Source organism: Pristiophorus japonicus, chromosome 20, assembly GCF_044704955.1.
Source record: "Pristiophorus japonicus isolate sPriJap1 chromosome 20, sPriJap1.hap1, whole genome shotgun sequence".
In the NCBI taxonomy this organism is placed as follows: domain Eukaryota; kingdom Metazoa; phylum Chordata; class Chondrichthyes; family Pristiophoridae; genus Pristiophorus; species Pristiophorus japonicus.
This window is the reverse complement of record NC_091996.1, coordinates 3,542,940-3,569,714: the sequence shown is the minus strand read 5'-3', so window position 1 is coordinate 3,569,714 and position 26,775 is coordinate 3,542,940. Positions and strand designations below refer to the sequence as shown.

Here is a 26,775-nt window from a genome sequence, read left to right as displayed (position 1 = left end):
GCCAACTTCAGACAAGGAGGAGACTTTATATTAATACCCTACATAGGATTACCCAGGATATACGGCACAGAAACTGGCCATTCGGCCCCAACCAGGCCGGCGTTTATGCTCCACTCGAGCCTCCTCCCGTCTTTCCTCATCTCACCCTATCCGAATAACCCTCTATTCCCTTCTCCCTCATATACTTGTCCAGCCTCCCCTTAAATGCATCGATACTATTCACTTCAACCACTCCCTGTGGCAGCGAGTTCCACATTCTCACCGCTCTCTGGGTAAAGAAGTTTCTCCTGAATTCCCGATTGGATTTCTCAGTGACTATCTTATATTGATGGCCTCTAATTATGCTCTTCCCCACAAGTGGAAACATTCTCTCTGTATCCACTCTATCAAAATCTTTCATCATTTTAAAGACCTCTGTTAGGTCACCCTTCTTTTCAAGAGAAAAAGATCCTGAACCCCTCGATTAGATTCCAGCCTGTTACTCACTCCCGGGTATCTGTTATTCTATATATAAACCCCCTGAACCCCTCGATTAGATTCCAGCCTGTAACTCACTCCCGGATATCTGTTATTCTATATATAACCCCCCCCCCCCCCCCCGAACTCCGTAACTCACTCCCGGGTATCTGTTATTCTATATATAAACCCCCTGAACCCCTTGAGTAGATTCCAGCCTGTAACTCACTCCTGGGTATCCGTTATTCTATATATAAACCCCCTGAACCCCTTGATTAGATTCCAGCCTGTAACTCACTCCCGGGTATCTGTTATTCTATATATAAACCCCCCCCCCCCCCCGAACTCCCCGATTAGATTCCAGCCTGTAACTCACTCCCGGGTATCCGTTATTCTATATATAAACCCCCTGAACCCCTTGATTAGATTCCAGCCTGTAACTCACTCCCGGGTATCCGTTATTCTATATATAAACCCCCTGAACCCCTTGATTAGATTCCAGCCTGTAACTCACTCCCGGGTATCTGTTATTCTATATATAAACCCCCTGAACCCCTTGATTAGATTCCAGCCTGTAACTCACTCCCGGGTATCTGTTATTCTATATATAAACCCCCTGAACCCCTTGATTAGATTCCAGCCTGTAACTCACTCCCGGGTATCTGTTATTCTATATATAACCCCCCCCCAACCCCTCCATTAGATTCCAGCCTGTAACTCACTCCCGGATATCTGTTATTCTATATATAAACCCCCCGAACTCCCCGATTACATTCCAGCCTGTAACTCACTCCCGGGTATCTGTTATTCTATATATAACCCCCCCCCAACCCCTCCATTAGATTCCAGCCTGTAACTCACTCCCGGATATCTGTTATTCTATATATAAACCCCCCGAACTCCCCGATTACATTCCAGCCTGTAACTCACTCTCAGGCATCAGTTATTCTATATATAAACCCCCACCGAACCCGAATTCTCAGGAACTAAACCCAAAGGTTTAAAGTTGCGATGGCTCAGAATGCGCGGTCACAGGGTGAGAACAGAAAAAAGGGTTTGTTTTTCATGCAGCTTCGGGATTGTTTTATTGATTATTTTGGAGGCTTGGGTGGAATTTAGAAATGAAGAGCTCGTGTTGTTTTCGGGGGTGGGTCTGTGTGTAGAGCTGGAGTGTGACGCGGGCGGCGGTCTGAGCCTTTTCTCCAAAAAATCCTTTTTCCCTGTGAGTTGTGCAAGAGTCCCGGGGAGGGAGGGAGGGCAGGAACTGGCAAAACCTTCAAAAGGTTTCTTCTAAAAGGTCAGCAATACCGGGATGTGCGTTCTGTCGCAAGAAAAACGTTTTGGGAAAGTTTTTGAAAGTTGGGGAAAGTTCAGAAAAAGTTTTTGAACGTTTTGTGGGAGGGGGTCTGTGGTGGGTGAGAGGCTGTGGTTTTTTTGGGAGGGTGGGGGTGGTCTGTGTGTCTGATGGAAAAGGTCGGCACTCCGCGAGCGGTGGGGCTGGACACGCCAGAAGCTGCCCAGAACAGGAAGAGTTTCTCGGTCAGTCATCTGCTGGACCTGGGAGAGGCGGCCGGCATGAACGGAAGGTCGGAGCTGGCTGGGGCGGCCAGGGAGGCCGGCAGGAGGCTGAGGGAGTCGCCCGGGCTCAGCGGCGGCGGGGAGGCGGCTCGGCACCACGGTGAGTGATGGGCTGGGGTTTAGGGCCCGGGACAGGACAGCTCCCCCGCCCCGGGACAGGACAGGACAGCTCCCCCCGCCCCCCGGGACAGGACAGCCCCACCCCCCGGGAAAATCCAGGGCAGCTTTAAAAACAACTCATTGACTGCAGGTCAGACAGTGGTAAACATTTGCAAAAGATTCGACCCACTCCGTTAATTCACTCAATAATAATGATAACATTTCATGTAGGATAGAATGCTGCACAATAATTACATAGTATTAAATAACAGGAGTGTGTTTGGATCTAACTCAATATCATTAATATAATTGAAATTGTACAACGATTCATTACAGTAAAGCTGTATTTATAGGTAAATATAGAATCAATATGTTTTAGATTCATAAATCTCAAATATACTGTAATGGGTTTACAGCCTGTGTGAGATCTGGCAAGGTGAATTTATTTTCTGCAGTCGGGTCGCCTCCTCAGGTTCACCATCTCTGCACCCCGTTTGTTTCATTGTTGGGAAAGGTTTGCAATGAATCAGGATAAATCTATCCTGCAATTGCCCCTGTCCTCGCTCTCTTAACCCCCCCACACCCGTCCCATCTCTCTCAACCCCCCTCCCCCACCCCCTTGCTGTCCCGTCTCTCTTGCCCCTACCCCCCTTCCCTTCTCTCTTCCCCCTTCCCCCCCACCCCCCTTCCCTTCTCTCTTCCCCCTTCCCCCCCACCCCCCTTCCCTTCTCTCTTCCCCCACTCCATTTCTCTCATCCCCCACTCTCCATTTCTCTTCCACCCCCCCCCTCCGTCCCGTCCCGTCTCTCTCTCGCCCTCTTCCCCCCCGTCTCTCTCTCTCGCCCTCTTCCCCCCCGTCTCTCTCTCTCGCCCTCTTCCCCCCCGTCTCTCCCTCTCGCCCTCTTCCCCCCTGTCTCTCCCTCTCGCCCTCTTCCCCCCGTCTCGCCCTCTTCCCCCCCGTCTCTCCCTCTCGCCCTCTTCCCCCCCGTCTCTCCCTCTTCCCCCTGTCTCGCCCTCTTCCCCCCTGTCTCTCCCTCTCGCCCTCTTCCCCCCGTCTCGCCCTCTTCCCCCCCGTCTCTCCCTCTCGCCCTCTTCCCCCCGTCTCGCCCTCTTCCCCCCCGTCTCTCCCTCTCGCCCTCTTCCCCCCCGTCTCTCCCTCTCGCCCTCTTCCCCCCCGTCTCTCCCTCTTCCCCCTGTCTCGCCCTCTTCCCCCCCGTCTCTCCCTCTTCCCCCTGTCTCGCCCTCTTCCCCCCCGTCTCTCCCTCTCGCCCTCTTCCCCCCCGTCTCTCCCTCTTCCCCCTGTCTCGCCCTCTTCCCCCCGTCTCTCCCTCTCGCCCTCTTCCCCCCGTCTCGCCCTCTTCCCCCCGTCTCTCCCTCTCGCCCTCTTCCCCCCGTCTCTCCCTCTCGCCCTCTTCCCCCCCCCGTCTCGCCCTCTTCCCCCCCGTCTCTCCCTCTCGCCCTCTTCCCCCTGTCTCTCCCTCTCGCCCTCTTCCCCCCGTCTCGCCCTCTTCCCCCCGTCTCTCCCTCTCGCCCTCTTCCCCCAGTCTCTCCCTCTCGCCCTCTTCCCCCAGTCTCTCCCTCTCGCCCTCTTCCCCCCGTCTCTCCCTCTCGCCCCCTTCCCCCGTCTCTCCCTCTCGCCCTCTTCCCCCCCGTCTCTCCCTCTCGCCCTCTTCCCCCCGTCTCGCCCTCTTCCCCCCCGTCTCTCTCTCTCGCCCTCTTCCCCCCGTCTCTCCCTCTCGCCCTCTTCCCCCCTGTCTCTCCCTCTCGCCCTCTTCCCCCGTCTCGCCCTCTTCCCCCCGTCTCTCCCTCTCGCCCTCTTTCCCCCCCGTCTCTCCCTCTCGCCCTCTTTCCCCCCCGTCTCTCCCTCTCGCCCTCTTCCCCCCGTCTCTCCCTCTCGCCCTCTTCCCCCCGTCTCTCCCTCTCGCCCTCTTCCCCCCCCCGTCTCGCCCTCTTCCCCCCCCGTCTCTCCCTCTCGCCCTCTTCCCCCCCGTCTCTCCCTCTTGCCCTCTTCCCCCCGTCTCGCCCTCTTCCCCCCGTCTCTCCCTCTCGCCCTCTTCCCCCAGTCTCTCCCTCTCGCCCTCTTCCCCCCGTCTCTCCCTCTCGCCCCCTTCCCCCGTCTCTCCCTCTCGCCCTCTTCCCCCCCCGTCTCTCCCTCTCGCCCCCTTCCCCCGTCTCTCCCTCTCGCCCTCCTCCCCCCCCGTCTCTCCCTCTCGCCCTCTTCCCCCCGTCTCTCCCTCTCGCCCCCTTCCCCCGTCTCTCCCTCTCACCCTCTTCCCCCCCGTCTCTCCCTCTCACCCTCTTCCCCCCCGTCTCTCCCTCTCGCCCTCTTCCCCCCGTCTCTCTCTCTTCCCCCCGTCTCTCCCTCTCGCCCTCTTCCCCCCGTCTCTCCCTCTCGCCCTCTTCCCCCCGTCTCACCCTCTTCTCCCCGTCTCTCTCCCTCTCTCTCGCGCGCCCTCGTCCCCCTCTCTCTTTCTCGCGCGCCCTCGCCCCCCCCCCCCCCCCGTTCTCTCTCGCGCCCTCACCCCCCCCGTCTGTCTGTCTGTCTCTCTCTCTCTCTCTCTCTCTCTCTCTCTCTCTCTCTCTCTCTCTCTCTCTCTCTCTCTCTCTCTCTCTCCCTTATCCTCTCCTCTCCTCCCCTCTCCCTCCGAATTCTGGTAAAGACTGGGAGTTAGGATGAAAATCATGGGTTCGCGATGAACTCTGGGAATGGGGACAAACAGATAGAACCGGGACAAGCACACTGTGCGGGGATTTATTCGATGAGATCCCTCGGAATTTGAATTTTAAGGAGCTTGCCATGGAGATTAATTTGACAGAATTGGGATGAAGAGTTCACGTTCATGGTGTGTCTTGTAGACTTTTGAAGCTTCAAAAACTGGGAGGATTAACTACAATCATTTGTTTCAAAGGTATTCAAAATTTTGAAACAATTTAAAACATTTTTAAATGCTAACTTTCTTAAACAAAATCAGATTGCTGCCTTTCACACCAATGAAGTAGTTGTGGAGTGTAGTCACTGTTGTAATGTGAGAAATGCGACAGCCAATTTGCGCACAGCAAGCTCCCACAAACAGCTATGTGATAATGACCGATAAACTGTTTTTTGTGATGTTAATTGATGGATAAATATTGGACAGGACACCAGGGAGAACTCCCCTAATCTTCTTCAAATAGTGCCATGGGATCTGATAAGCTCATAATAAAGGATGAAACTGAGTACTGTGTACAATGAGCAAGTGTGACCTTGGTTCCTTTAATGCGACTCCAGAGTGCCGGTACCTCGTGGATGCTGGGATCCCTTGGGACTCCAACAGGTAGGCCCTCTGGTTGTAGTGTAATACAGGTTACAAGGGGTTAAATACATAACATCACTCCCCCGTGAAGTTAACAGTATACTTATTTACAGGGTGAGACGATCTGGGGCTTTTCGCTCCCTTGTCGATTGTCTCGGTACAAATGTGGGTGTGGGTGAGTTGGTTAGTTCTTCACTGGGCTGTTGGGCAGCCGGCCTGGCCGGGCTGCTGGGGATGGTGAGTTCAGCTCCGTGGTCAACCATGATGTCAGTTGCAACTTGTGTGTGTGTTGGAGGGTCAAAGTTGGTGGTGTCTTCTTCGGGTTGTTCGTAGCTGTTGGTGAACCGCAATCTGATTTGGTCCAAATGTTTTCTGTGAGTTTGTCCTGAGTTTGGCCAGTTTGACCTGAAACACCCTACTCCCCTCTTTGGCTGTGACCGTGCCAGCAAGCCATTTGGGACCATGTTCATAATTGAGCACAAACACAGGATCATTGATCTCAATATCGCGTGACAAATTTGCAAGGTCATGGTACACACTTTGTTGATGCCGCCTGCCCTCCACGTGATCATGGAGATCAGGGTGGACAAGCGAAAGCCTTGTTTTCAGCGCCCTTTTCATGAGCAGCTCGGCTGGGGGAGTGGGGTCTGGTATGGTAGCTGAGCAGCACTTGGGACAACCGGGTCTGCAGGGAGCCTTCCGACACACGTTTCAAGCTTTGCTTGATGGTCTGAACTGCCCATTCTGCCTGGCCGTTGGGTGCGGGCTTGAATGGGGCAGATGTGACGTGCTTGATCCCATTGCGGGTCATGAATTCCTTGAATTCAGCACTGGTGAAACACGGCCCATTGTCGCTGACTACGACATCAGGTAAGCCGTGCGTGGCAAACATGGCTCATAGGCTTTCAATAGTGCCCGTGGACGTGCTTACAGACATTATCACACATTTAATCCATTTTGAGTAAGCGTCCACGACAATCAAAAACATTTTGCCTAGAATGGGCCCGCATAGTCCACGTGGATCCTTGACCACGTTTGGAGGGCCACGACCACAAACTAAGCAGTGCCGCTCTGTGTGCATTGCTCAGCTGGGAGCAAGTGTTGCACTGGCGCACGCTGACTCTAAATCTGAGTCGATGCCGGGCCACCACACGTGGGATCTGGCTATGGCTTTCATCATTACAATGCTCGGGTGGTTGCTGTGCAATTCACAAATGAACGTATCTCTGCATTTCTTGGGCAAGACCACGCAATCTCCCCACAACAGACAGTCCGCCTGCAGGGACATTTCGTCTCTGCGCCTGTGGAACGGCTTAATCGCCTTCTGCATCTCCGCTGGGACACTGGACCAGCTCCCATGGAGGACACAGTTTTTTTTACCAAGGGCAGTAAAGGATCCTGGCTGATCCAGGTCCTGATTTGGCGGGCCGTAATGGGGGACTTTTCGTTCTCGAATGCCTCCATGACCATGAGCAAGTCCGCTGGCTGTGCCATTTCCACCCCGTTGGTGGGCAATGGCAGCTTCCTGAGAGCATCTGTGCAGATCTCTGGGGTGAATTACATAGTTGTATGCCGACAGCGTGAGCGCCCATCTTTGGATGCGGGCAGAGGCATTGGTGTTAATCCCTTTGCTCTCAGAAAACAACGATATGAGTGGCTTGTGGACAGTTTCAAGCTCAAACTTGAGGCCAAACAAGTCCTGGTGCATTTTCTTTACCCCGTAAACGCACGTCAGAGCCTCTTTCAATCATGCTGTAGGCCCTTTCGGCCTTGGACAAACTCCTGGACACATAAGCGACCGGTTGCAAGATCCCCGATTTGGTAGCCTGTTGTAACACACACCTGACCCCGTATGACGACGCATCGCAAGCTAACACTAATCTTTTACAAGGGTTATACAGGACAAGCAGTTTGTTTGAACACAACAGATTTCTGGCTTTCATAAAGGCAGCCTCTTGTGAATTCCCCCATACCTAGTCATCTCCCTTGCGCAGTAGCGCATGTAGGGGTTCTAGCAGGGTGCTTAACCCATGTAGGAAATGACCAAAATAGTTAAGGAGTCCCAGGAACGACCGCAGCTCCGTCATGTTCTGTGGTCTCGGCGTGTACTTGATGGCCTCGGTCTTGGCGTTGGTGGGTCTGATGCCGTCTACTGCGATTCTTCTTCCCAAGAACTCGACATCCTGCGCCAGGAAAACACACTTCGAGCGTTTCAACCTGAGCCCCACGCGATCCAACCGACTAAAAACCTCTTCCAGATTCTTCAAGTGCTCAATGGTGTCCCGATCTGTAACCAGTATGTCGTCCTGGAAAACCACGGTGCGAGGAACCGACTTTAGCAGGCTCTCCATGTTCCGTTGGAGGTTTGCTGCGGCCGACAGAATCCTGAACGGGCACCTGTTATAGATGAACAGACCTTTGTGCGTGTTGATGCAGGTGAGGCCTTTCGAAGACTCCTCCAGCTCCTGCGTCATGTCGGCCGAGGTCAGGTCCAGCTTGGTGAACGTCTTCCCTCCAGCCAGGGTCGCAAATAGGTCGTCTGCCTTGGGTAGCGGGTACTGGTCATGTAGCGAAAAATGGTTAATCGTTACTTTATAATCCCCACAAATTCTGACCGTGCCGTCCTCTTTAAGTACCCAATCAGACTAGCCCACTCGTTGAATTCCACTGGTGCAATGATGCCTTCTCGCTGCAGCCTGTCCAGCTCAATTTCCACTTTCTCACGCATCATGCACGGTACCGCCCGTGCCTTGTGGTGGATGGGTCGCATACCGGGAACCAAATGGATCTGCACTTTCGCCCCCGAGAAGCTTCCAATGCCTGGCTCGAACAACGATGGAAACTTGCTCAGACCCTGGGCACATGAGGCGTCGTCATCGGACGAGAGTGCTCGGATGTCGTCCCAATTCCAGCGGATTTTTCCCAGCCAGCTTCTGCCAAACAGTGCAGGGCCATCCCCTGGCACAATCCACAGCGGGAATTCATGTACTGCTCCATCATAGGAGACTTTGACTTTTGTACTGCCAATTGCAGGGATTAGTTCTTTGGTGTGAATGGAGCTGAGCTTGGGCCTGTGTGCCTTGTTGCACCACAGCCTGTCGAAGGCCTTTTTACTCATTATGGACTAACTCGCACCCGTGTCCGGTTCCATCGCTACTGAAATTCCGTTCAGTTCAACCTTCAACATTATTGGTGGACATTTCGTGGTGACTGTGTGTACCCCGTACACTTCTGCCTCCTCGGTTCGAGTCGCCAATTCAGTCTGATCCACAGTGGATCGATCTTCCTCTGCAGTGTGGTGGTTTGCAGCTCGCCTGTACATTCGCTGGAGGTGTCCCATTGTTCTGCAACCGTTGCACCCATAGTGCTTGAAGCGGCATTGATGGGCCCGATGATCACCTCCACAGCGCCAACAAGGTGTTAACTGCCTCGCATTAATGATTGATGGCGGACTCTGGGTCATCTGAGGTTGGGTAGCTGCAGCCGGCGTGTACGTTCTGCCATGTATATTCCTGCTCGAAAACGACGTTACTTTGTTCACAGTACTGTCCAAAACTACTTTACTCTGCAAAATCTGTTTGGTGTTGTCGCTGATGGACATAAATACATGGGCTGTCGTTATGGTTTTACTTAGATTCGGAGTTTCAACAGTTGACAGTTTGCGAAGGGTTGCCTCATGGCCAGTGCCAAGCACAAAAAAGTCTCTCAGCATTTGTTCTAGGAATCCCTCAAATTCACAATGTCCTACAAGGCGCCTTAGTTCGGTGATGTAGCTCGCCACTTCCTGGCCCTCCGATCGTTGACACGTGTAGAACCGATATTTCGCCATCAAAATGCTTTCCTTAGGATTTAGGTGCTCCCGGACCAGCGTACACAATTCTCTATAGGGTTTAGCTGTTGGTCTTGCCAGAGCTAGGAGATTCATCATGAGGCCATAGGTTGTTGCCCCACAGACGGTAAGGAGGATCGCCCTTCGTTTGGCAGCGTTCTTGTCCCCTTCCAGCTCGTTGGCCACAAAGTATTGTTTGAGTCTCTCCACGAAGGCCTCCCAATCGTCCCCTTCTGAGAACTTCTCCAGGATACCAACTGTTCTTTGCATTTTTGCGCAGTTGTTCGTTACCTCGTCGCCAATTGATAAGCTCCTAATAAAGGATGAAACTGAATACCGTGTACAATGAGCAAGTGTGACCTTAGCTCCTTTAATAAGACTCCAGACTGCAGGTACCTCGTGGGTGGCCTGCTTATATACTGTGCTCCCAAGGGATGCTGGGATCCCTTGGGACTTCAACAGGTACACCCTCTGGTGGTAGTATAATACAGGTTGCAAAGGGTCAAATACATAACAGGATCCACCTGAGAGGGCAGATGGGACCTAGGTTTAACGTCTCATCTGAAAAATAGCACATCCGACAGTGCGGTGTTCCCTCGGTACTGCCCCTCCGACAGTACGGCGTTCCCTCGGTACTACACTGGGAGTGTCAGCCTAGATTATCTGCACAAGTTTCCGGAGTGGGACTCAAACCACAACTTTCTAACTCTGTAGTGAGAGTACTACTCACGGAGCCACGGCTAACGCATAAGCCAGGTCAAGTTAGTATGGGGAAGGGTCTGTGGACAAACTACAAGAAAAGCTGTGTCCGTAGTACAGGCACAGCCTCTCATCCATTCCCTGCAGAAGGGTCTCCTTAACAGCCATTTTTTGAAGCTGCTTTTTATTGATGCTGTTCTCAACAGATGAGATTACTCGCACCAAGTCCCGCTCACCCACCACCCCCGTGCTCGCTGACCTACATTGGTTCCTGGTCCAGCAACACCTCGATTTTAAAATTTTGCTTCGGTCTTCACAGTGGAAGACACAAAAACCATGCCAAAAATTGCTGGTCACGGGAATGTGAGAAGGGAGGACCTTGAGACAATCACTATCACTAGGGGGGTAGTGCTGGACAGGCTAATGGGACTCAAGGTAGACAAGTCCCCTGGTCCTGATGAAATGCATCCCAGGGTATTAAAAGAGATGGCGGAAGTTATAGCAGATGCATTCGTTATAATCTACCAAAATTCTCTGGACTCTGGGGAGGTACCAGCGGACTTGAAAGCAGCTAATGTAACGCCTCTGTTTAAAAAAGGGGGCAGACAAAAGACAGTTAACTATAGGCCAGTTAGTTTAAACATCTGTAGTGGGGAAAATGCTTGAAACTATCGTTAAGGAAGAAATAGCGGGACATCTAGATAGGAATAGTGCAATCAAGCAGACGCAGCATGGATTCATGAAGGGGAAATCATGTTTAACTCATTTACTGGAATTCTTTGAGGATATAATGAGCATGGTGGATAGAGGTGTACCGATGGATGTGGTGTATTTAGATTTTGAAAAAGCATTCGATAAGGTGCCACACAAAAGGTTACTGCAGAAGATAAAGGTACGCGGAGTCAGAGGAAATGTATTAGCATGGATAGAGAATTGGCTGGCTAACAGAAAGCAGAGAGTCGGGATAAATGGGTCCTTTTCGGGTTGGAAATCGGTGGTTAGTGGTGTGCCACAGGGATCGGTGCTGGGACCACAATTGTTTACAATATACATAGATGACCTGGAAGAGGGGACAGAGTGTAGTGTAACAAAATTTGCAGATGACACAAAGATTTGTGGGAAAGCGGGTTGTGTAGAGGATACAGAGAGGCTGCAAGGAGATTTGGATAGGTTAAGCGAATGGGCTAAGATTTGGCAGATGGAATACAATGTCGGAAAGTGTGAGGTCACCCACCTTGGGGGGAAAAAAAACAGTAAAAGGGAATATTATTTGAATGGGGAGAAATGACAACATGCTGCGGTGCAGAGGGACCTGGGGGTCCTTGTGCATGAAACTCTTTTGAGAATCCCAAAAAGTTAGTTTGCAGGTGCAGCAGGTAATCAGGAAGGCGAATGGAATGTTGGCCTTCATTGCGAGAGGGATGGAGTACAAAAGCAGGGAGGTCCTGCTGCAACTGTATAGGGTATTGGTGAGGCCGCACCTGGAGTACTGCGTGCAGTTTTGGTCACCTTACTTAAGGAAGGATATACTAGCTTTGGAGGGGGTACAGAGATGATTCACTAGGCTGATTCCGGAGATGAGGGGGTTACCTTATGATGATAGATTGAGTAGACTGGGTCTTTACTCGTTGGAGTTCAGAAGGATGAGGGGTGATCTTATAGAAACATTTAAAATAATGAAAGGGATAGACAAGATAGAGGCAGAGAGGTTGTTTCCACTGGTCGGGGAGACTAGAACTAGGGGGCTCAGCCTCAAAATACGGGGGAGCCAATTTAAAACCGAGTTGAGAAGGAATTTCTTCTCCCAGAAGGTTGTGAATCTGTGGAATTCTCTGCCCAAGGAAGCAGTTGAGGCTAGCTCATTGAATGTATTCAAGTCACAGATAGATAGATTTTTAACCAATAAGGGAATTAAGGGTTATGGGGTGTGGGCGGGTAAGTGGAGCTGAGTCCACGGCCAGATCAGCCATGATCTTGTTGAATGGCGGAGCAGGCTCGAGGGGCTAGATGGCCTACTCCTGGTCCTAATTCTTATGTTATGTTCTTATGTTCTCATCCTCCTGTTCAAATCCCTCCCTGGCCTCACCCCTCCCTATCTGTGTAATTTCGTCCCACAACCCTCCGAGATCTCTGCGCTCCTCCAATTCTGGTCTCTTGAGCATCCCTGATTATAATCACTCAACTTATTGGTGGTTGTGCCTTCTGTTGCCTGGGCCCTAAGCTCTGGAACTCCCTGCCTAAACCTCTCTGCCTCTCTTTCCTCCTTTTAAGGCGCTCCTTAAAACCTACCTCTGGGACTAAGCTTTTGGTCACCTGCCCTAATGTCTTCATTGGCCCAGTGTCAAACTGTGTCTGATTTATGCTCCTGTGAAACACCTTGGGACATTTTACTACATTAAAGGCTCTATATAAATACAATTTATAGTTGTTGAGATATTTAAAATTATGAAGGAATGTGACAGAATAGAGAGACACAGATTGTTGCCGATGATTGAGGGTCTCAAACGAGGGACATGGATATAAAATAAAATGATGAGATTTAGGGCAGCGAGCAGGAGAAACTCCATTACACACAGGTGAGGCTGTGGAAGCGGAGTTCGTGACTGAAGCAGGGACCCAGTCAACAATTGGGAACGGGTTAGAGAGATGGTGGAATGGAAAGGGGGCTAGCAAGATATAGGAACGGGGTGGGGACTTGGGATTGGGATACTGCTCGTGTGGAGGATAAACACCAACAAGTACTAGGCAATGTCCATCTCCAACAAGCGAGAGTCTAACCACCGGTCCTTGACATTCAACATCATTACCATCGCTGAACCCCCCAACATCAGCATCCTGGGGGTCACCATTGACCAGAAACTTAACTGGACCAGCCACATAAATACTGTGGTAACAAGAGCGAGTCAGAGACTGGGTATTCTGCGGTGAGTGTCTCACCACCTGACTCCCCAAAGCCTTTCCACCATCTACAAGGCACAAGTCAGGAGTGTCTCTCTCTCTCTCTCTCTCTCTCTCTCTGATCTCTCTCTCTCTCTCTCTGATCTCTCTCTCTCTCTCTGACCTCATCTCTCTCTCTCTCTCTCTCTCTCTGACCGCTCTCTCGCCCTCTCTCGGATCGCTCTCTCTCTCTCTCTCTCTCTCTGATCTCTCTCTCCCTGTCTGTCTCTCAGACTCAGTTCTCTGTCTTTCTATCTGTGCCTCAGTGGAGTCAGCCATGGCTCAGTGGGTCGTACTCTTTGGATGGGAGGGGCTAGGAGTGAGCACTCTCTGGGTGGGAGGGGCTAGGAGTGAGCACTCTCTGGGTGGGAGGGGCTAGGAGTGAGCACTCTCTGGGTGGGAGGGGCTAGGAGTGAGCACCCTCTGGGTGGGAGGGGCTAGGAGTGAGCACTGGGTGGGAGGGGCTAGGAGTGAGCACTCTCTGGGTGGGAGGGGCTAGGAATGAGCACTCTCTGGGTGGGAGGGGCCAGGAGTGAGCACTCTGGATGGGAGGGGCCAGGAGTGAGCACACTCTGGGTGGGAGGGGCCAGGAGTGAGCACACTCTGGGTGGGAGGGGCCAGGAGTGAGCACTCTGGATGGGAGGGGCCAGGAGTGAGCACACTCTGGGTGGGAGGGGCCAGGAGTGAGCACACTCTGGGTGGGAGGGGCCAGGAGTGAGCACTCTCTGGGTGGGAGGGGCCAGGAGTGAGCACTCTCTGGGTGGGAGGGGCCAGGAGTGAGCACTCTCTGGGTGGGAGGGGCCAGGAGTGAGCACTCTCTGGGTGGGAGGGGCCAGGAGTGAGCACTCTCTGGGTGGGAGGGGCTAGGAGTGAGCACACTCTGGGTGGGAGGGGCCAGGAGTGAGCACTCTCTGGGTGGGAGGGGCCAGGAGTGAGCACACTCTGGGTGGGAGGGGCTAGGAGTGAGCACTCTCTGGGTGGGAGGGGCTAGGAGTGAGCACTCTCTGGGTGGGAGGGGCTAGGAGTGAGCACTCTGGGTGGGAGGGGCTAGGAGTGAGCACTCTCTGGGTGGGAGGGGCTAGGAATGAGCACTCTCTGGGTGGGAGGGGCCAGGAGTGAGCACTCTGGATGGGAGGGGCCAGGAGTGAGCACACTCTGGGTGGGAGGGGCTAGGAGTGAGCGCACTCTGGGTGGGTGGGGCCAGGAGTGAGCACTCTCTGGGTGGGAGGGGCTAGGAGTGAGCACTCTCTGGGTGGGAGGGGCTAGGAGTGAGCACTCTCTGGGTGGGAGGGCCCAGGAGTGAGCACTCTCTGGGTGGGAGGGGCCAGGAGTGAGCACTCTCTGGGTGGGAGGGGCCAGGAGTGAGCACTCTCTGGGTGGGAGGGGCTAGGAGTGAGCACACTCTGGGTGGGAGGGGCTAGGAGTGAGCACACTCTGGGTGGGGGGGGCTAGAAGTGAGCACTCTCTGGGTGGGAGGGGCTAGGAGTGAGAACTCTCTGGGTGGGAGGGGCTAGGAGTGAGCACTCTCTGGGTGGGAGGGGCTAGGAGTGAGCACTCTGGGTGGGAGGGGCTAGAAGTGAGCAGGTGCTGCTGATTACTGCAGGAGTTGGAGTGAGTTTGTAAAAAGTTAGTGGTGGGTTTTTGGGTTGTTTCTTTCAGGTTTTAGGGCCTTTTTAGTCCATAAACAGCAACCAGATGCTCCTGGGGACCCAGGGCAATGCTCCCAGCAGAGCAAATGTTGGGGGAAGGGAGAATAAAAGGCCCAAAGATTTGGGCTGAGACCCCAGGAGGTTTGGAAAAGAAAACACAGTGGTGGTTCAGGATAAGGAGATGCGAGCTTGGGATATTATCCAGGCGGTACATGAGGACTGCAGCGAGGGAAGTTGCTTTGCCTGCCGACCAAAGCCGAACGTTGGGTTCGAGGTGACTGTCAGTGGCCGAGAGGAGGTGGAAAGACTTTTACTGAGCCTGAAGGTTGGTGAGAAGGATCTATCTCTGCTGTATTCTGAAGAGGTGGTGCTCTCATTCTTAAACCTGCCGCTTTAGGTTGAGGACGATGTGATAATAAAAAAGTTGGAGTCGTGGGACATTAAACTTTGCTCAGAAATAAAGAGGAGATACTATCCTGGAACGCGGGTAACCGATGGAACCCATTATGTAAAGGTGCAGTTCCCAGAGGGGGTGAAGTCATTACCCTACAGCATGAAATTCGAGACAATGGAAGGAGTGCAGTACTTCTTGGAACTGCATGATGACCAGATGAAGGTTTGCTATTATTGTCTTGAACATGACCATCTTGTAAGAAGCTGTCCAGACCTGTACAGTTATAACTGCGGCGAGTCTTGGCACATTACTTGGAGCTGCAAGGCAGGGAGCTGTGGGGTGAGTCACAAAGGCTCCACCCACTGTGAGTGTGAGGCAGAAGAAAGCTCTTTGAGTGACGGGGAGATGGGAGTAGGAGCAGGAGATGTGAGTGGAGTGGCCGGAGGAGCAGAGCAGGAGGAGGACACAGCCGTGGAATGGAGTGAGAAAAGAGCGCAAGAAGAGGCAGAAAATTGCAGAGCAGAGATGGTGGAAAACATACCAAGTACGATGGAAAAGGACAAAGACAGCTGGGGGCAGAGTCGAGCCATAATATGGGTTGGCTCTCCCTAAAGAATCAGGTGTCCCTGGGAGGAGCAGGGTAGGTGTAAGTACTCCAAAGAAAGATGGGGAGTCGGATATCTAGGAGAGCGGGAGGGGGTAAGTCAAGAAGGGTGCAAGAGGGAGCAGTGACACTCTTGGAGAAACCATGATAGCAGGAAGACTCGAAGAGAGATTATGTATTAGACGGGGAGCAGTAACGGGAGATTACAGAAGAGCTCGAGAGTGAAGAGTCAGAGGGGGATGGAGACATGGAATTGGGGGGTGGGGGACATAGAAACATAGAAAATAGATGCAGGAGTCGGCCATTCGGCCCTTCTAGCCTGCACCGCCATTCAATGAGTTCATGGCTGAACATGCAACTTCAGTACCCCATTCCTGCTTTCTCGCCATACCCCTTGATCCCCCTCGTAGTTAGGACTTCATCTAACTCCTTTTTGAATATATTTAGTGAATTGGCCTCGACTACTTTCTGTGGTAGAGAAATCCACAGGTTCACCACTCTCTGGGTGAAGAAGTTTCTCCTCATCTCGGTCCTAAATGGCTTACCCCTTATCCTTAGACTGTGACCCCTGGTTCTGGACTTCTCCAACATTGGGAACATTCTTCCTGCATCTAACCTGTCTGAACCCATCAGAATTTTAAACATTTCTATGAGGTCCCCTCTCATTCTTCTGAACTCCAGTGAATACAAGCCCAGTTGATCCAGTCTTTCTTGATAGGTCAGTCCCGCCATCCCGGGAATCAGTCTGGTGACCCTTAGCTGCATTCCCTCAATAGCAAGAATGTCCTTCCTCAAGTTAGGAGACCAAAACTGTACACAATACTCCAGGTGTGGCCTCACCAAGGCCCTGTACAACTGTAGTAACACCTCCCTGCCCCTATACTCAAATCCCCTCGCTATGAAGGCCAACATGCCATTTGCTTTCTTAACTGCCTGCTGTACCTGCATGCCAACCTTCAGTGACTGATGTACCATGACACCCAGGTCTCGTTGCACCTCCCCTTTTCCTAATCTGTCACCATTCAGATAATAGTCTGTCTCTCTGTTTTTACCACCAAAGTGGATAACCTCACATTTATCCACATTATATTTCATCTGCCATGCATTTGCCCACTCACCTAACCTATCCAAGTCACTCTGCAGCCTCATAGCATCCTCCTCGCAGCTCACACTGCCACCCAACTTAGTGTCATCCGCAAATTTGGAGATACTACATTTAATCCCCTCATCTAAATCATTAATGTACAGTGTAAACAGCTGGGGCCCCAGCACAGAACCTTGCGGTATCCCGCTAGTCACTGCCTGCCATTTACTCCTACTCTTTGCTTCCTGTCTGACAACCAGTTCTCAATCCATGTCAGCACACTACCCCCAATCCCATGTGCTTTAACTTTGCACATTAATCTCTTGTGTGGGACCTTGTCGAAAGCCTTCTGAAAATCCAAATATACCACATCAACTGGTTCTCCCTTGTCCACTCTACTGGAAACATCCTCAAAAAATTCTAGAAGATTTGTCAAGCATGATTTCCCTTTCACAAATCCATGCTGACTTGGACCTATTATGTCACCTCTTTCCAAATGCGCTGCTATGACATCCTTAATAATTGATTCCATCATTTTACCCACTACTGAGGTCAGGCTGACCGGTCTATAATTCCCTGTTTTCTCTCCCTCCTTTTTTAAAAAGTGGGGTTACATTGGCTACCCTCCACTCCATAGGAACTGATCCAGAGTCTATGGAATGTTGGAAAATGACTCAATGCATCCGCTATTTCCAAGGCCACCTCCTTTAGTATTCTGGGATGCAGTCCATCAGGCCCTGGAAATTTATCGGCCTTCAATTCCATCAATTTCCCCGACACAATTTTCCGACTAATAAGGATTTCCCTCAGTTCCTCCTTCTTACTGGACCCTCTGACCCCTTTTATATCCGGAAGGTTATTTGTGTCCTCCTTAGTGAATACCGAACCAAAGTACTTGTTCAATTGGTCTGCCATTTCTTTGTTCCCCGTTATGACTTCCCCTGATTCTGACTGCAGGGGTCCTACGTTTGTCTTTACTAACCTTTTTCTCTTTACATATCTATAGAAACTTTTGCAATCCGTCTTAATGTTCCCTGCAAGCTTCTTCTCATACTCCATTTTCCCTGCCCTAATCAAACCCTTTGTCCTCCTCTGCTGAGTTCTAAATTTCTCCCAGTCCCCAGGTTCGCTGCTATTTCTGGCCAATTTGTATGCCACTTCCTTGGCTTTAATACTATCCCTGATTTCCCTTGATAGCCACGGTTGAGCCACCTTCCCTTTTTTATTTTTATGCCAGACAGGAATGTACAATTGTTGTAGTTCATCCATGCAGTCTCTAAATGTCTGCCATTGCCCATCCACAGTCAACCCCTTAAGTATCATTCGCCAATCTATCCTAGCCAATTCACGCCTCATACCTTCAAAGTTACCCTTCTTTAAGTTCTGGACCATGGTCTCTGAATTAACTGTTTCATTCTCCATTCTAATGCAGAATTCCACCATATTATGGTCACTCTTCCCCAAGGGGCCTCGCACAACGAGATTGCTAATTAATCCTCTCTCATTACACAACACCCAGTCTAAGATGGCCTCCCCCCTAGTTGGTTCCTCGACATATTGGTCTCGAAAACCATCCCTTATGCACTCCAGGAAATCCTCCTCCACCGTATTGCTTCCAGTTTGGTTAGCCCAATCTATGTGCATATTAAAGTCACCCATTATAACTGCTGCACCTTTATTGCATGCACCCCTAATTTCCTGTTTGATGCCCTCCCCAACATCACTACTACTGTTTGGAGGTCTGTACACAACTCCCACTAACGTTTTTTGCCCTTTGGTGTTCTGCAGCTCTACCCATATAGACTCCACATCATCCAAGCTAATGTCCTTCCTAACTATTGCATTAATCTCCTCTTTAACCAGCAATGCTACCCCACCTCCTTTTCCTTTTATTCTATCCTTCCTGAATGTTGAATACCCCTGGATGTTGAGTTCCCAGCCCTGATCATCCTGGAGCCACATCTCTGTAATCCCAATCACATCATATTTGTTAACATCTATTTGCACAGTTAATTCATCCACCTTATTACGGATACTCCTGGCATTAAAACACAAAGGCTTGTTTTTTTAACACCCTTTGTCCTTTTAGAATTTTGCTGTACTGTGGCCCTTTTTTGTTCTTTGCCTTGGGTTTCTCTGCCCTCCACTTTTCCTCATCTCCTTTCTGTCTTTTGCTTTTGTCTCCTTTTTGTTTCCCTCTGTCTCCCTGCATTGGTTCCCATCCCCCTGCCATATTAGTTTAACTCCTCCCCAACAGCACTAGCAAACACTCCCCCTAGGACATTGGTTCCGGACCTGCCCAGGTGCAGACCGTCCGGTTTGTACTGGTCCCACCTCCCCCAGAACAGGTTCCAATGCCCCAGGAATTTGAATCCTCCCTGCTGCACCACTGCTCAAGCCATGTATTCATCTGCGCTATCCTGCGATTCCTACTCTGACTAGCACGTGGCACTGGTAGCAATCCCGAGATTACTACTTTTGAGGTCCTACTTTTTAATTTAGCTCCTAGCTCCTTAAATTCGTTTCGTAGGACAGGCATCATGTGGAATGGGAAAGGTTAATGAGGCAGAAGGAGGGAGAAGGGGCCGCTCCTCGGCCTAAACCTAATGTAAGAAAGAGGCTGAAATGGCAGGGAAGATTCAAACAGGAGGTGAAAAAGAGCCGGAGGCTACTGGAGAAAGCAACAGCTGGCAGAAAAGTTGGGAAGGGCCGGAGATTAAATGATGGGGGTTTATGTCTCAATTAATGTGAACGGACTGGGGGGAGAATAAATTGCAGCAGTTGTAGTGTTTTAAAGGCACGGACCTGTTGGACTGAGGATATGCTAGAAAGAGTTCGGAAGGTTTGGTTATGATCGATTTTTAAAGTACAATAGATTACTATAATGTTACGGGAGACAAATTAAACTTCAGGTTTTGATAATATGTGTTGGAGCGGTGGACAGGATTTGTATGATGCAATGGAATGATCACAATGTTGTAAACGTTTTAATGTTGAATAAATGATTTTTTTTAAAAAGTGGGTAGCACACTCACCTCGGAGTCAGAAGGTTGTGGGTTCAAGTCCCGCTCCAGGCACTTCGAGCACAAAAATCTAGGCTGTCGGAGGGGCAGTACTGAGGGAGTGCTGCACAGTCGGAGGTGCCGTCTTCCGGATGAGACGTTAAACCGAGGCCCTGTCTGCCCTCTCACGTGGATGTAAAAGATCCCATGGCACTATTTCGAAGAAGAGCAGGGGAGTTATCCCCAGTGTCCTGGCCTATATTTATCCCTTAATTAACATCACTCAAACTGTCATATATTCAACTGTCATTGTAACCCATGTATAAACTGACCTAAGTTGTACACCGTGAGAACATTGACCACTAGGTGGTGAACTTTTGGGAGACACTCCTAACCTGGACTTTCAGGTATAAAAGGGGAAGCTCCACCCACCTTCATCACTTCAGTGCTGGCTAATAAAGGTTACTGGTCACAGAGTGACCTCTCAAGTATGGGCCTCGTGTGCATTTATACTGTATAGTAAGGACATGTTAAAAACAGATTATCTGGTAATTATCACATTGCTGTGTGTGGGAGCTTGCTGTGCACAAATTGGCTGCCGCGTTTCCCACATTACAAGTGATTACCCTCCAAAAGTACTTCATTGGCTGTAAAGCACTTTGAGACATCTGGTGGCCGTGAAAGGCGCTATATAAATCCAAGTCGGTCTTACTTTCTTTTCTCGGCTCGTCTCCCTGTCCCTCCCTGTCCTTGTCTCCCTCTCTCTCTCTCTCTCTCTCTCTCTCTCTTCTCCCTCCCTCATCTCTCTTGTCTGTCTGCCTGCCGCTCTGTCTCTCGCTCGCTCTCTCTCCTCTCTGTCTCTCGCTCTCTGTCTCCCCTCTGTCTGTCTCTCGCCCGCTCTCTCTCCTCTCTGTCTCTCGCTCGCTCTCTCTCCCCTGTCGCTCGCTCGCGCTCTCTCTCCTCTCTGTCTCCCCTCTGTCTTTCTCTCGCTCGCGCTCTCTCTCTCCTCTCTGTCTCTCGCTCTCTGTCTCCCCTCTGTCTGTCTCTCGCTCGCTCTCTCTCCTCTCTGTCTCTCGCTCGCTCTCTCTCCTCTGTCTGTCTCTCGCTCGCTCTCTGTCTCTCGCTCGCTCTCCTCTGTCTCTCGCTCGCTCTCCTCTGTCTCTCGCTCGCTCTCTCTCCTCTGTCTGTCTCTCGCTCGCTCTCCTCTGTCTCTCGCTCGCTCTCCTCTGTCTGTCTCTCGCTCGCTCTCCTCTGTCTCTCGCTCGCTCTCCTCTGTCTCTCGCTCGCTCTCCTCTGTCTCTCGCTCGCTCTCCTCTGTCTCTCGCTCGCTCGCTTTCTCTCTCGCTCGCTCGCGCTCTTGCTCTCCTCTGTCTCTCGCTCTCTCTCCCCTGTCTGTCTCTCGCTCGCTCTCTCTCCCCTGTCTGTCGCTCGCTCGCGCTCTCTCTCTCCTCTCTCTCGCTCTCTCTCCCCTGTCTGTCTCTCGCTCTCTCTCCTCTGTCTGTCTCTCGCTCTCTCTCTCCTCTGTCTGTCTCTCGCTCTCTCTCCTCTGTCTGTCTCTCGCTCTCTCTCCTCTGTCTGTCTCTCGCTCTCTCTCCTCTGTCTGTCTCTCGCTCTCTCTCCTCTGTCTGTCTCTCGCTCTCTCTCTCCTCTGTCTGTCTCTCGCTCTCTCTCCTCTGTCTGTCTCTCGCTCTCTCTCCTCTGTCTGTCTCTCGCTCTCTCTCCTCTGTCTGTCTCTCGCTCTCTCTCCTCTGTCTGTCTCTCGCTCTCTCTCCTCTGTCTGTCTCTCGCTCTCTCTCTCCTCTGTCTGTCTATCGCTCTCTCTCTCCTCTGTCTGTCTCTCGCTCTCTCTCCTCTGTCTGTCTCTCGCTCTCTCTCCTCTGTCTGTCTCTCGCTCTCTCTCCCCTGTCTGTCTCTCGCTCGCTCTCTCTCCCCTGTCTGTCTCTCGCTCGCTCTCTCTCCCCTGTCTGTCTCTCGCTCTCTCTCCCCTGTCTGTCTCTCGCTCTCTCTCCCGTCTGTCTCTCGCTCTCTCTCCCCTGTCTGTCTCTCGCTCGCTCTCTCTCCCCTGTCTGTCTCTCGCTCGCTCTCTCTCCCCTGTCTGTCTCTCGCTCTCTCTCCCCTGTCTGTCTCTCGCTCGCTCTCTCTCCCCTGTCTGTCTCTCGCTCTCTCTCCCGTCTGTCTCTCGCTCGCTCTCTCTCCCCTGTCTGTCTCTCGCTCTCTCTCCCCTGTCTGTCTCTCGCTCGCTCTCTCTCCCCTGTCTGTCTCTCGCTCTCTCTCCCGTCTGTCTCTCGCTCTCTCTCCCCTGTCTGTCTCTCGCTCGCTCTCTCTCCCCTGTCTGTCTCTCGCTCGCTCTCTCTCCCCTGTCTGTCTCTCGCTCGCTCTCTCTCCCCTGTCTGTCTCTCGCTCGCTCTCTCTCCCCTGTCTGTCTCTCGCTCTCTCTCCCCTGTCTTTCTCTCGCTCGCTCTCTCTCCCCTGTCTGTCTCTCGCTCGCTCTCTCTCCCCTGTCTGTCTCTCGCTCTCTCTCCCCTGTCTGTCTCTCGCTCGCTCTCTCTCCCCTGTCTGTCTGTCTCTCGCTCTCTCTCCCCTGTCTGTCTCTCGCTCGCTCTCTCTCCCCTGTCTGTCTCTCGCTCTCTCTCCCGTCTGTCTCTCGCTCTCTCTCCCCTGTCTGTCTCTCGCTCTCTCTCCCCTGTCTGTCTCTCGCTCGCTCTCTCTCCCCTGTATGTCTCTCGCTCGCTCTCTCTCCCCTGTATGTCTCTCGCTCGCTCTCTCTCTCTCCCCTGTCTGTCTCTCGCTCGCTCTCTCTTCCCTGTCTGTCTCTCGCTCGCTCTCTCTCCCCTGTCTGTCTCTCGCTCTCTCTCCCCTGTCTGTCTCTCGCCCGCTCTCTCTCCCCTGTCTGTCTCTCGCTCTCTCTCCCCTGTCTGTCTCTCGCTCGCTCTCTCTCCTCTGTCTGTCTCTCGCCCGCTCTCTCTCCCCTGTCTGTCTCTCGCTCTCTCTCCCCTGTCTGTCTCTCGCTCGCTCTCTCTCCCCTGTCTGTCTCTCGCTCGCTCTCTCTCCCCTGTCTGTCTCTCGCCCGCTCTCTCTCCCCTGTCTGTCTCTCGCTCGCTCTCTCTCCTCTGTCTGTCCCTCGCTCGCTCTCTCTCCTCTGTCTGTCTCTCGCTCGCTCTCTCTCCTCTGTCTGTCTCTCGCTCTCTCTCTCTCTCTGTCGCTCGCTCGCGCTCTTTCTCTCCTCTGTCTCTCGCTTTCTCTCTCCCCTGTCTGTCTCTCGCTCGCTCTCTCTCCTCTGTCTGTCTCTCGCTCTCTCTCTCTCTCTGTCGCTCGCTCGCGCTCTTTCTCTCCTCTGTCTCTCGCTTTCTCTCTCCCCTGTCTGTCTCTCACTCACTCTCTCTCCCCTGTCTGTCTCTCGCTCGCTCTGTCTCTCTCCTCTGTCGCTCGCGCTCTCTCTCTCCTCTGTCTCTCGCTCTCTGTCTCCCGTCTGTCTCTCGCTCGCTCTCCTGTGTCTCTCTCGCTCGCTTGCTCTCTCCTCTGTATATCGCTCTCTCTCCTCTGTCTCTCGCTCGCTCTCTCTCTCTCTCTCTCTCTCTCTCTCTCTCTCATCTGTCTCTCGCTCGCGCGCGCTCTCTCCTCTGTCTGTCTCTCGCTCGCTCTCTCTCCAGAACAAGGGGCAGAACCTAAAATTAGAGCCAGGCCGTTCAGGGATGATGTCAGGAAGCACTTCTTCACACAAAGGGCAATGAGAATCTGGAACTCTCTCCCCCAAAATGCTGTTGAGGCTGGGGGATCATTTGGAGCTTTCAGAACTAAGATTGATAGATTTCTGTTGGGTAAGGGTATTAGGGGTTACGGAACCACAAAGGGTAGATGGGGTTAAGATACAGCTCGGCCGTGATCTAATAATGTCGGGACAGGCTTGTGGGGCTGAATGGCCGCCTCCTGTTCCTAGGAATTTAATTTCCTAAGGAATTTATTGTCTGTCCTTAGTTACCCTGAACTGACTGACTTCAGGGGGCAGTGATGAGTCAGCCATGTTGGTGTGGGACTGGAGTCACATATAGGCCCAGACCAGGTAAGGATGGCAGGGTTTCCTTCCGTAAAGAAAGAAAAAGAAAAACTTGCATTTATATAGTGCCCCGTACGCCCACCAGACATCCCAAAATGCTTTACAGCCATTGAAGTACTTTTTGACGTGCAGTCACTGTTGTAATGTAGGAAACAGGAAAGAGACATCAGTGAACCAGTTGGGTTTATCTGACAGCTTCATGGTTACTTTTACTGATCCCAGCTTTTTATTTCCAGATTTAACAAAATAGAATCCAAATCCTGAAACTGGGATTTGAACCCACATTCCCTGGATTATTAGTCCAGTAACAGACACTGTGCCCCTGGAGTGTGAAGTTAGAATTGGACCAATCACATTTTCCAATATCCGACTGAAAGAATTAAAAAGAATTAATTACATTTCCAAAGTTAAAGAGTGAAGCTCCCTTCACAAATATTAATTCATTTAAAACTAATGGAACAAAGAACTTTTTATAAAACCAAACGTGATGGGATGTTGATCCGAATAGTTTAATTTAATTCACCCAGGTTAGTTTCACCCGACTCCATAGATTTGAGCACAAAATCCAGGCTGACACTCCCAGTGCCCAGTACTGAGGGAGCGCCGCACTGTCGGAGGGGCAGTACTGAGGGAGCGCCGCACTGTCGGAGGGGCAGTACTGAGGGAGCGCCGCACTGTCGGAGGGGCAGTATTGAGGGAGCGCCGCACTGTCGGAGGGGCAGTATTGAGGGAGCGCCGCACTGTCGGAGGGGCAGTACTGAGGGAGTGCCGCACTGTTGGAGAGGCAGTACTGAGGGAGCGCCGCACTGTCGGAGGGGCAGTACTGAGGGAGCGCCGCACTGTCGGAGGGGCAGTACTGAGGGTGGGCAGTACTGAGGGTGCGCCGCACTGTCGGAGGGGCGGTACTGAGGGAGCGCCGCACTGTCGGAGGGGCAGTACTGAGGGAGTGCCGCACTGTCGGAGGGGCAGTACTGAGGGAGCGCCGCACTGTCGGAGGGGCAGTACTGAGGGAGTGCTGCACTGTCAGAGGTGCCCTCTTTTGGAGGAGACATTAAACCCACCTGCGCTCTCAGGCTGCTATAAAAGATCCCATGGCACTATTTCAAAGAGCAGGGGAGTTCTCACCCATGTCTTGGGACCAATATTTATCCCTCAACCGTCACAAATAGATTATCTGGTCATTGTCACATTGCTGCCTGTGGGAGCTTGCTCGGTGTCAATATTTGTCTGATTTGCGCTACTGCAAAAGGTCTTGTGACGGTTTACTACATTACCGGCGCTGTATAAATGCAAGTTGTTTCTAATCTAGACTCACGTTGTCCAAGACATTAGTTCTGTCCACATGGACTAATTCAGAATCCAGATATGGTGAACTGAATTCCCGATTAGTAAATGTAAATGAGTGATAGACACCATCATATGATCTCAATACTCCGATGGGCAACGTGCGACACATGAGCTTTAACCTTGTGTGTTTGGTCAAATGGAGAGAGGGAAAGCTGCATGTTGATCGATGTGGCTGCATTATCCCCATGGTTACTGATGGCGGCAGGTACACGTGAAGCAGTTACCCGGAATGGGTGGGAGGTGGTTTTTATTAAAATTAATTCTGTGGTTAAAACGGTATCGCCATAGCCATAACCTGTTACACAGGAACAGGAGGAGGCCAATCAGTCCCTCGAGCCTGTTACACAGGAACAGGAGGAGGCCATTCAGCCCCTCGAGCCTGTTACACAGGAACAGGAGGAGGCCATTCAGTCCCTCGAGCCTGTTACACAGGAACAGGAGGAGGCCATTCAGCCCCTCGAGCCTGTTACACAGGAACAGGAGGAGGCCCATTCAGCCCCTCGAGCCTGTTACACAGGAACAGGAGGAGGCCATTCAGCCCCTCGAGCCTGTTACACAGGAACAGGAGGAGGCCAATCAGTCCCTCGAGCCTGTTACACAGGAACAGGAGGAGGCCATTCAGTCCCTCGAGCCTGTTACACAGGATCAGGAGGAGGCCAATCAGTCCCTCGAGCCTGTTACACAGGAACAGGAGGAGGCCAATCAGTCCCTCGAGCCTGTTACACAGGAACAGGAGGAGGCCCATTCAGCCCCTCGAGCCTGTTACACAGGAACAGGAGGAGGCCATTCAGCCCCTCGAGCCTGTTACACAGGAACAGGAGGAGGCCATTCAGTCCCTCGAGCCTGTTACACAGGAACAGGAGGAGGCCATTCAGCCCCTCGAGCCTGTTACACAGGAACAGGAGGAGGCCATTCAGCCCCTCGAGCCTGTTGCACAGGAACAGGAGGAGGCCATTCAGCCCCTCGAGCCTGTTACACAGGAACAGGAGGTGGCCATTCAGCCCCTCGAGCCTGTTACACAGGAACAGGAGGAGGCCATTCAGCCCCTCGAGCCTGTTACACAGGAACAGGAGGAGGCCATTCAGCCCCTCGAGCCTGTTACACAGGAACAGGAGGAGGCCATTCAGCCCCTCGAGCCTGTTACACAGGAACAGGAGGCCCATTCAGCCCCTCGAGCCTGTTACACAGGAACAGGAGGAGGCCATTCAGCCCCTCGAGCCTGTTACACAGGAACAGGAGGAGGCCATTCAGCCCCTCGAGCCTGTTACACAGGAACAGGAGGCCATTCAGCCCCTCGAGCCTGTTACACAGGAACAGGAGGAGGCCATTCAGCCCCTCGAGCTTGTTACACAGGAACAGGAGGAGACCATTCAGCTCCTCGAGCCTGTTACACAGGAACAGGAGGAGGCCATTCAGCCCCTCGAGCCTGTTACACAGGAACAGGAGGCCCATTCAGCCCCTCGAGCCTGTTACACAGGAACAGGAGGAGGCCATTCAGCCCCTCGAGCCTGTTACACAGGAACAGGAGGCCATTCAGCCCCTCGAGCCTGTTACACAGGAACAGGAGGAGGCCATTCAGCCCCTCGAGCCTGTTACACAGGAACAGGAGGAGACCATTCAGCTCCTCGAGCCTGTTACACAGGAACAGGAGGAGGCCATTCAGCCCCTTGAGCCTGTTACACAGGAATAGGAGGAGACCATTCAGCCCCTTGAGCCAGTTACACAGAAACAGGAGGCCATTCAGCCCCTC

At 52.2% G+C, this 26,775-nt stretch overlaps 1 protein-coding gene across 1 annotated transcript in view; it reads left to right on the top strand.

Moving 5' to 3' along the window:
- The first annotated feature begins 1,920 nt into the window (after nt 1–1,920).
- The window catches only part of LOC139233063 (paired mesoderm homeobox protein 2-like), a 44,575-nt gene continuing 19,720 nt past the window's right edge, over nt 1,921–26,775 (top strand). Inside the window, exon 1 of the mRNA XM_070863583.1 lies at nt 1,921–2,134. Coding sequence (XP_070719684.1) covers nt 1,921–2,134 — 214 coding nt within the window. The remainder of the gene's footprint in view (nt 2,135–26,775) is intronic.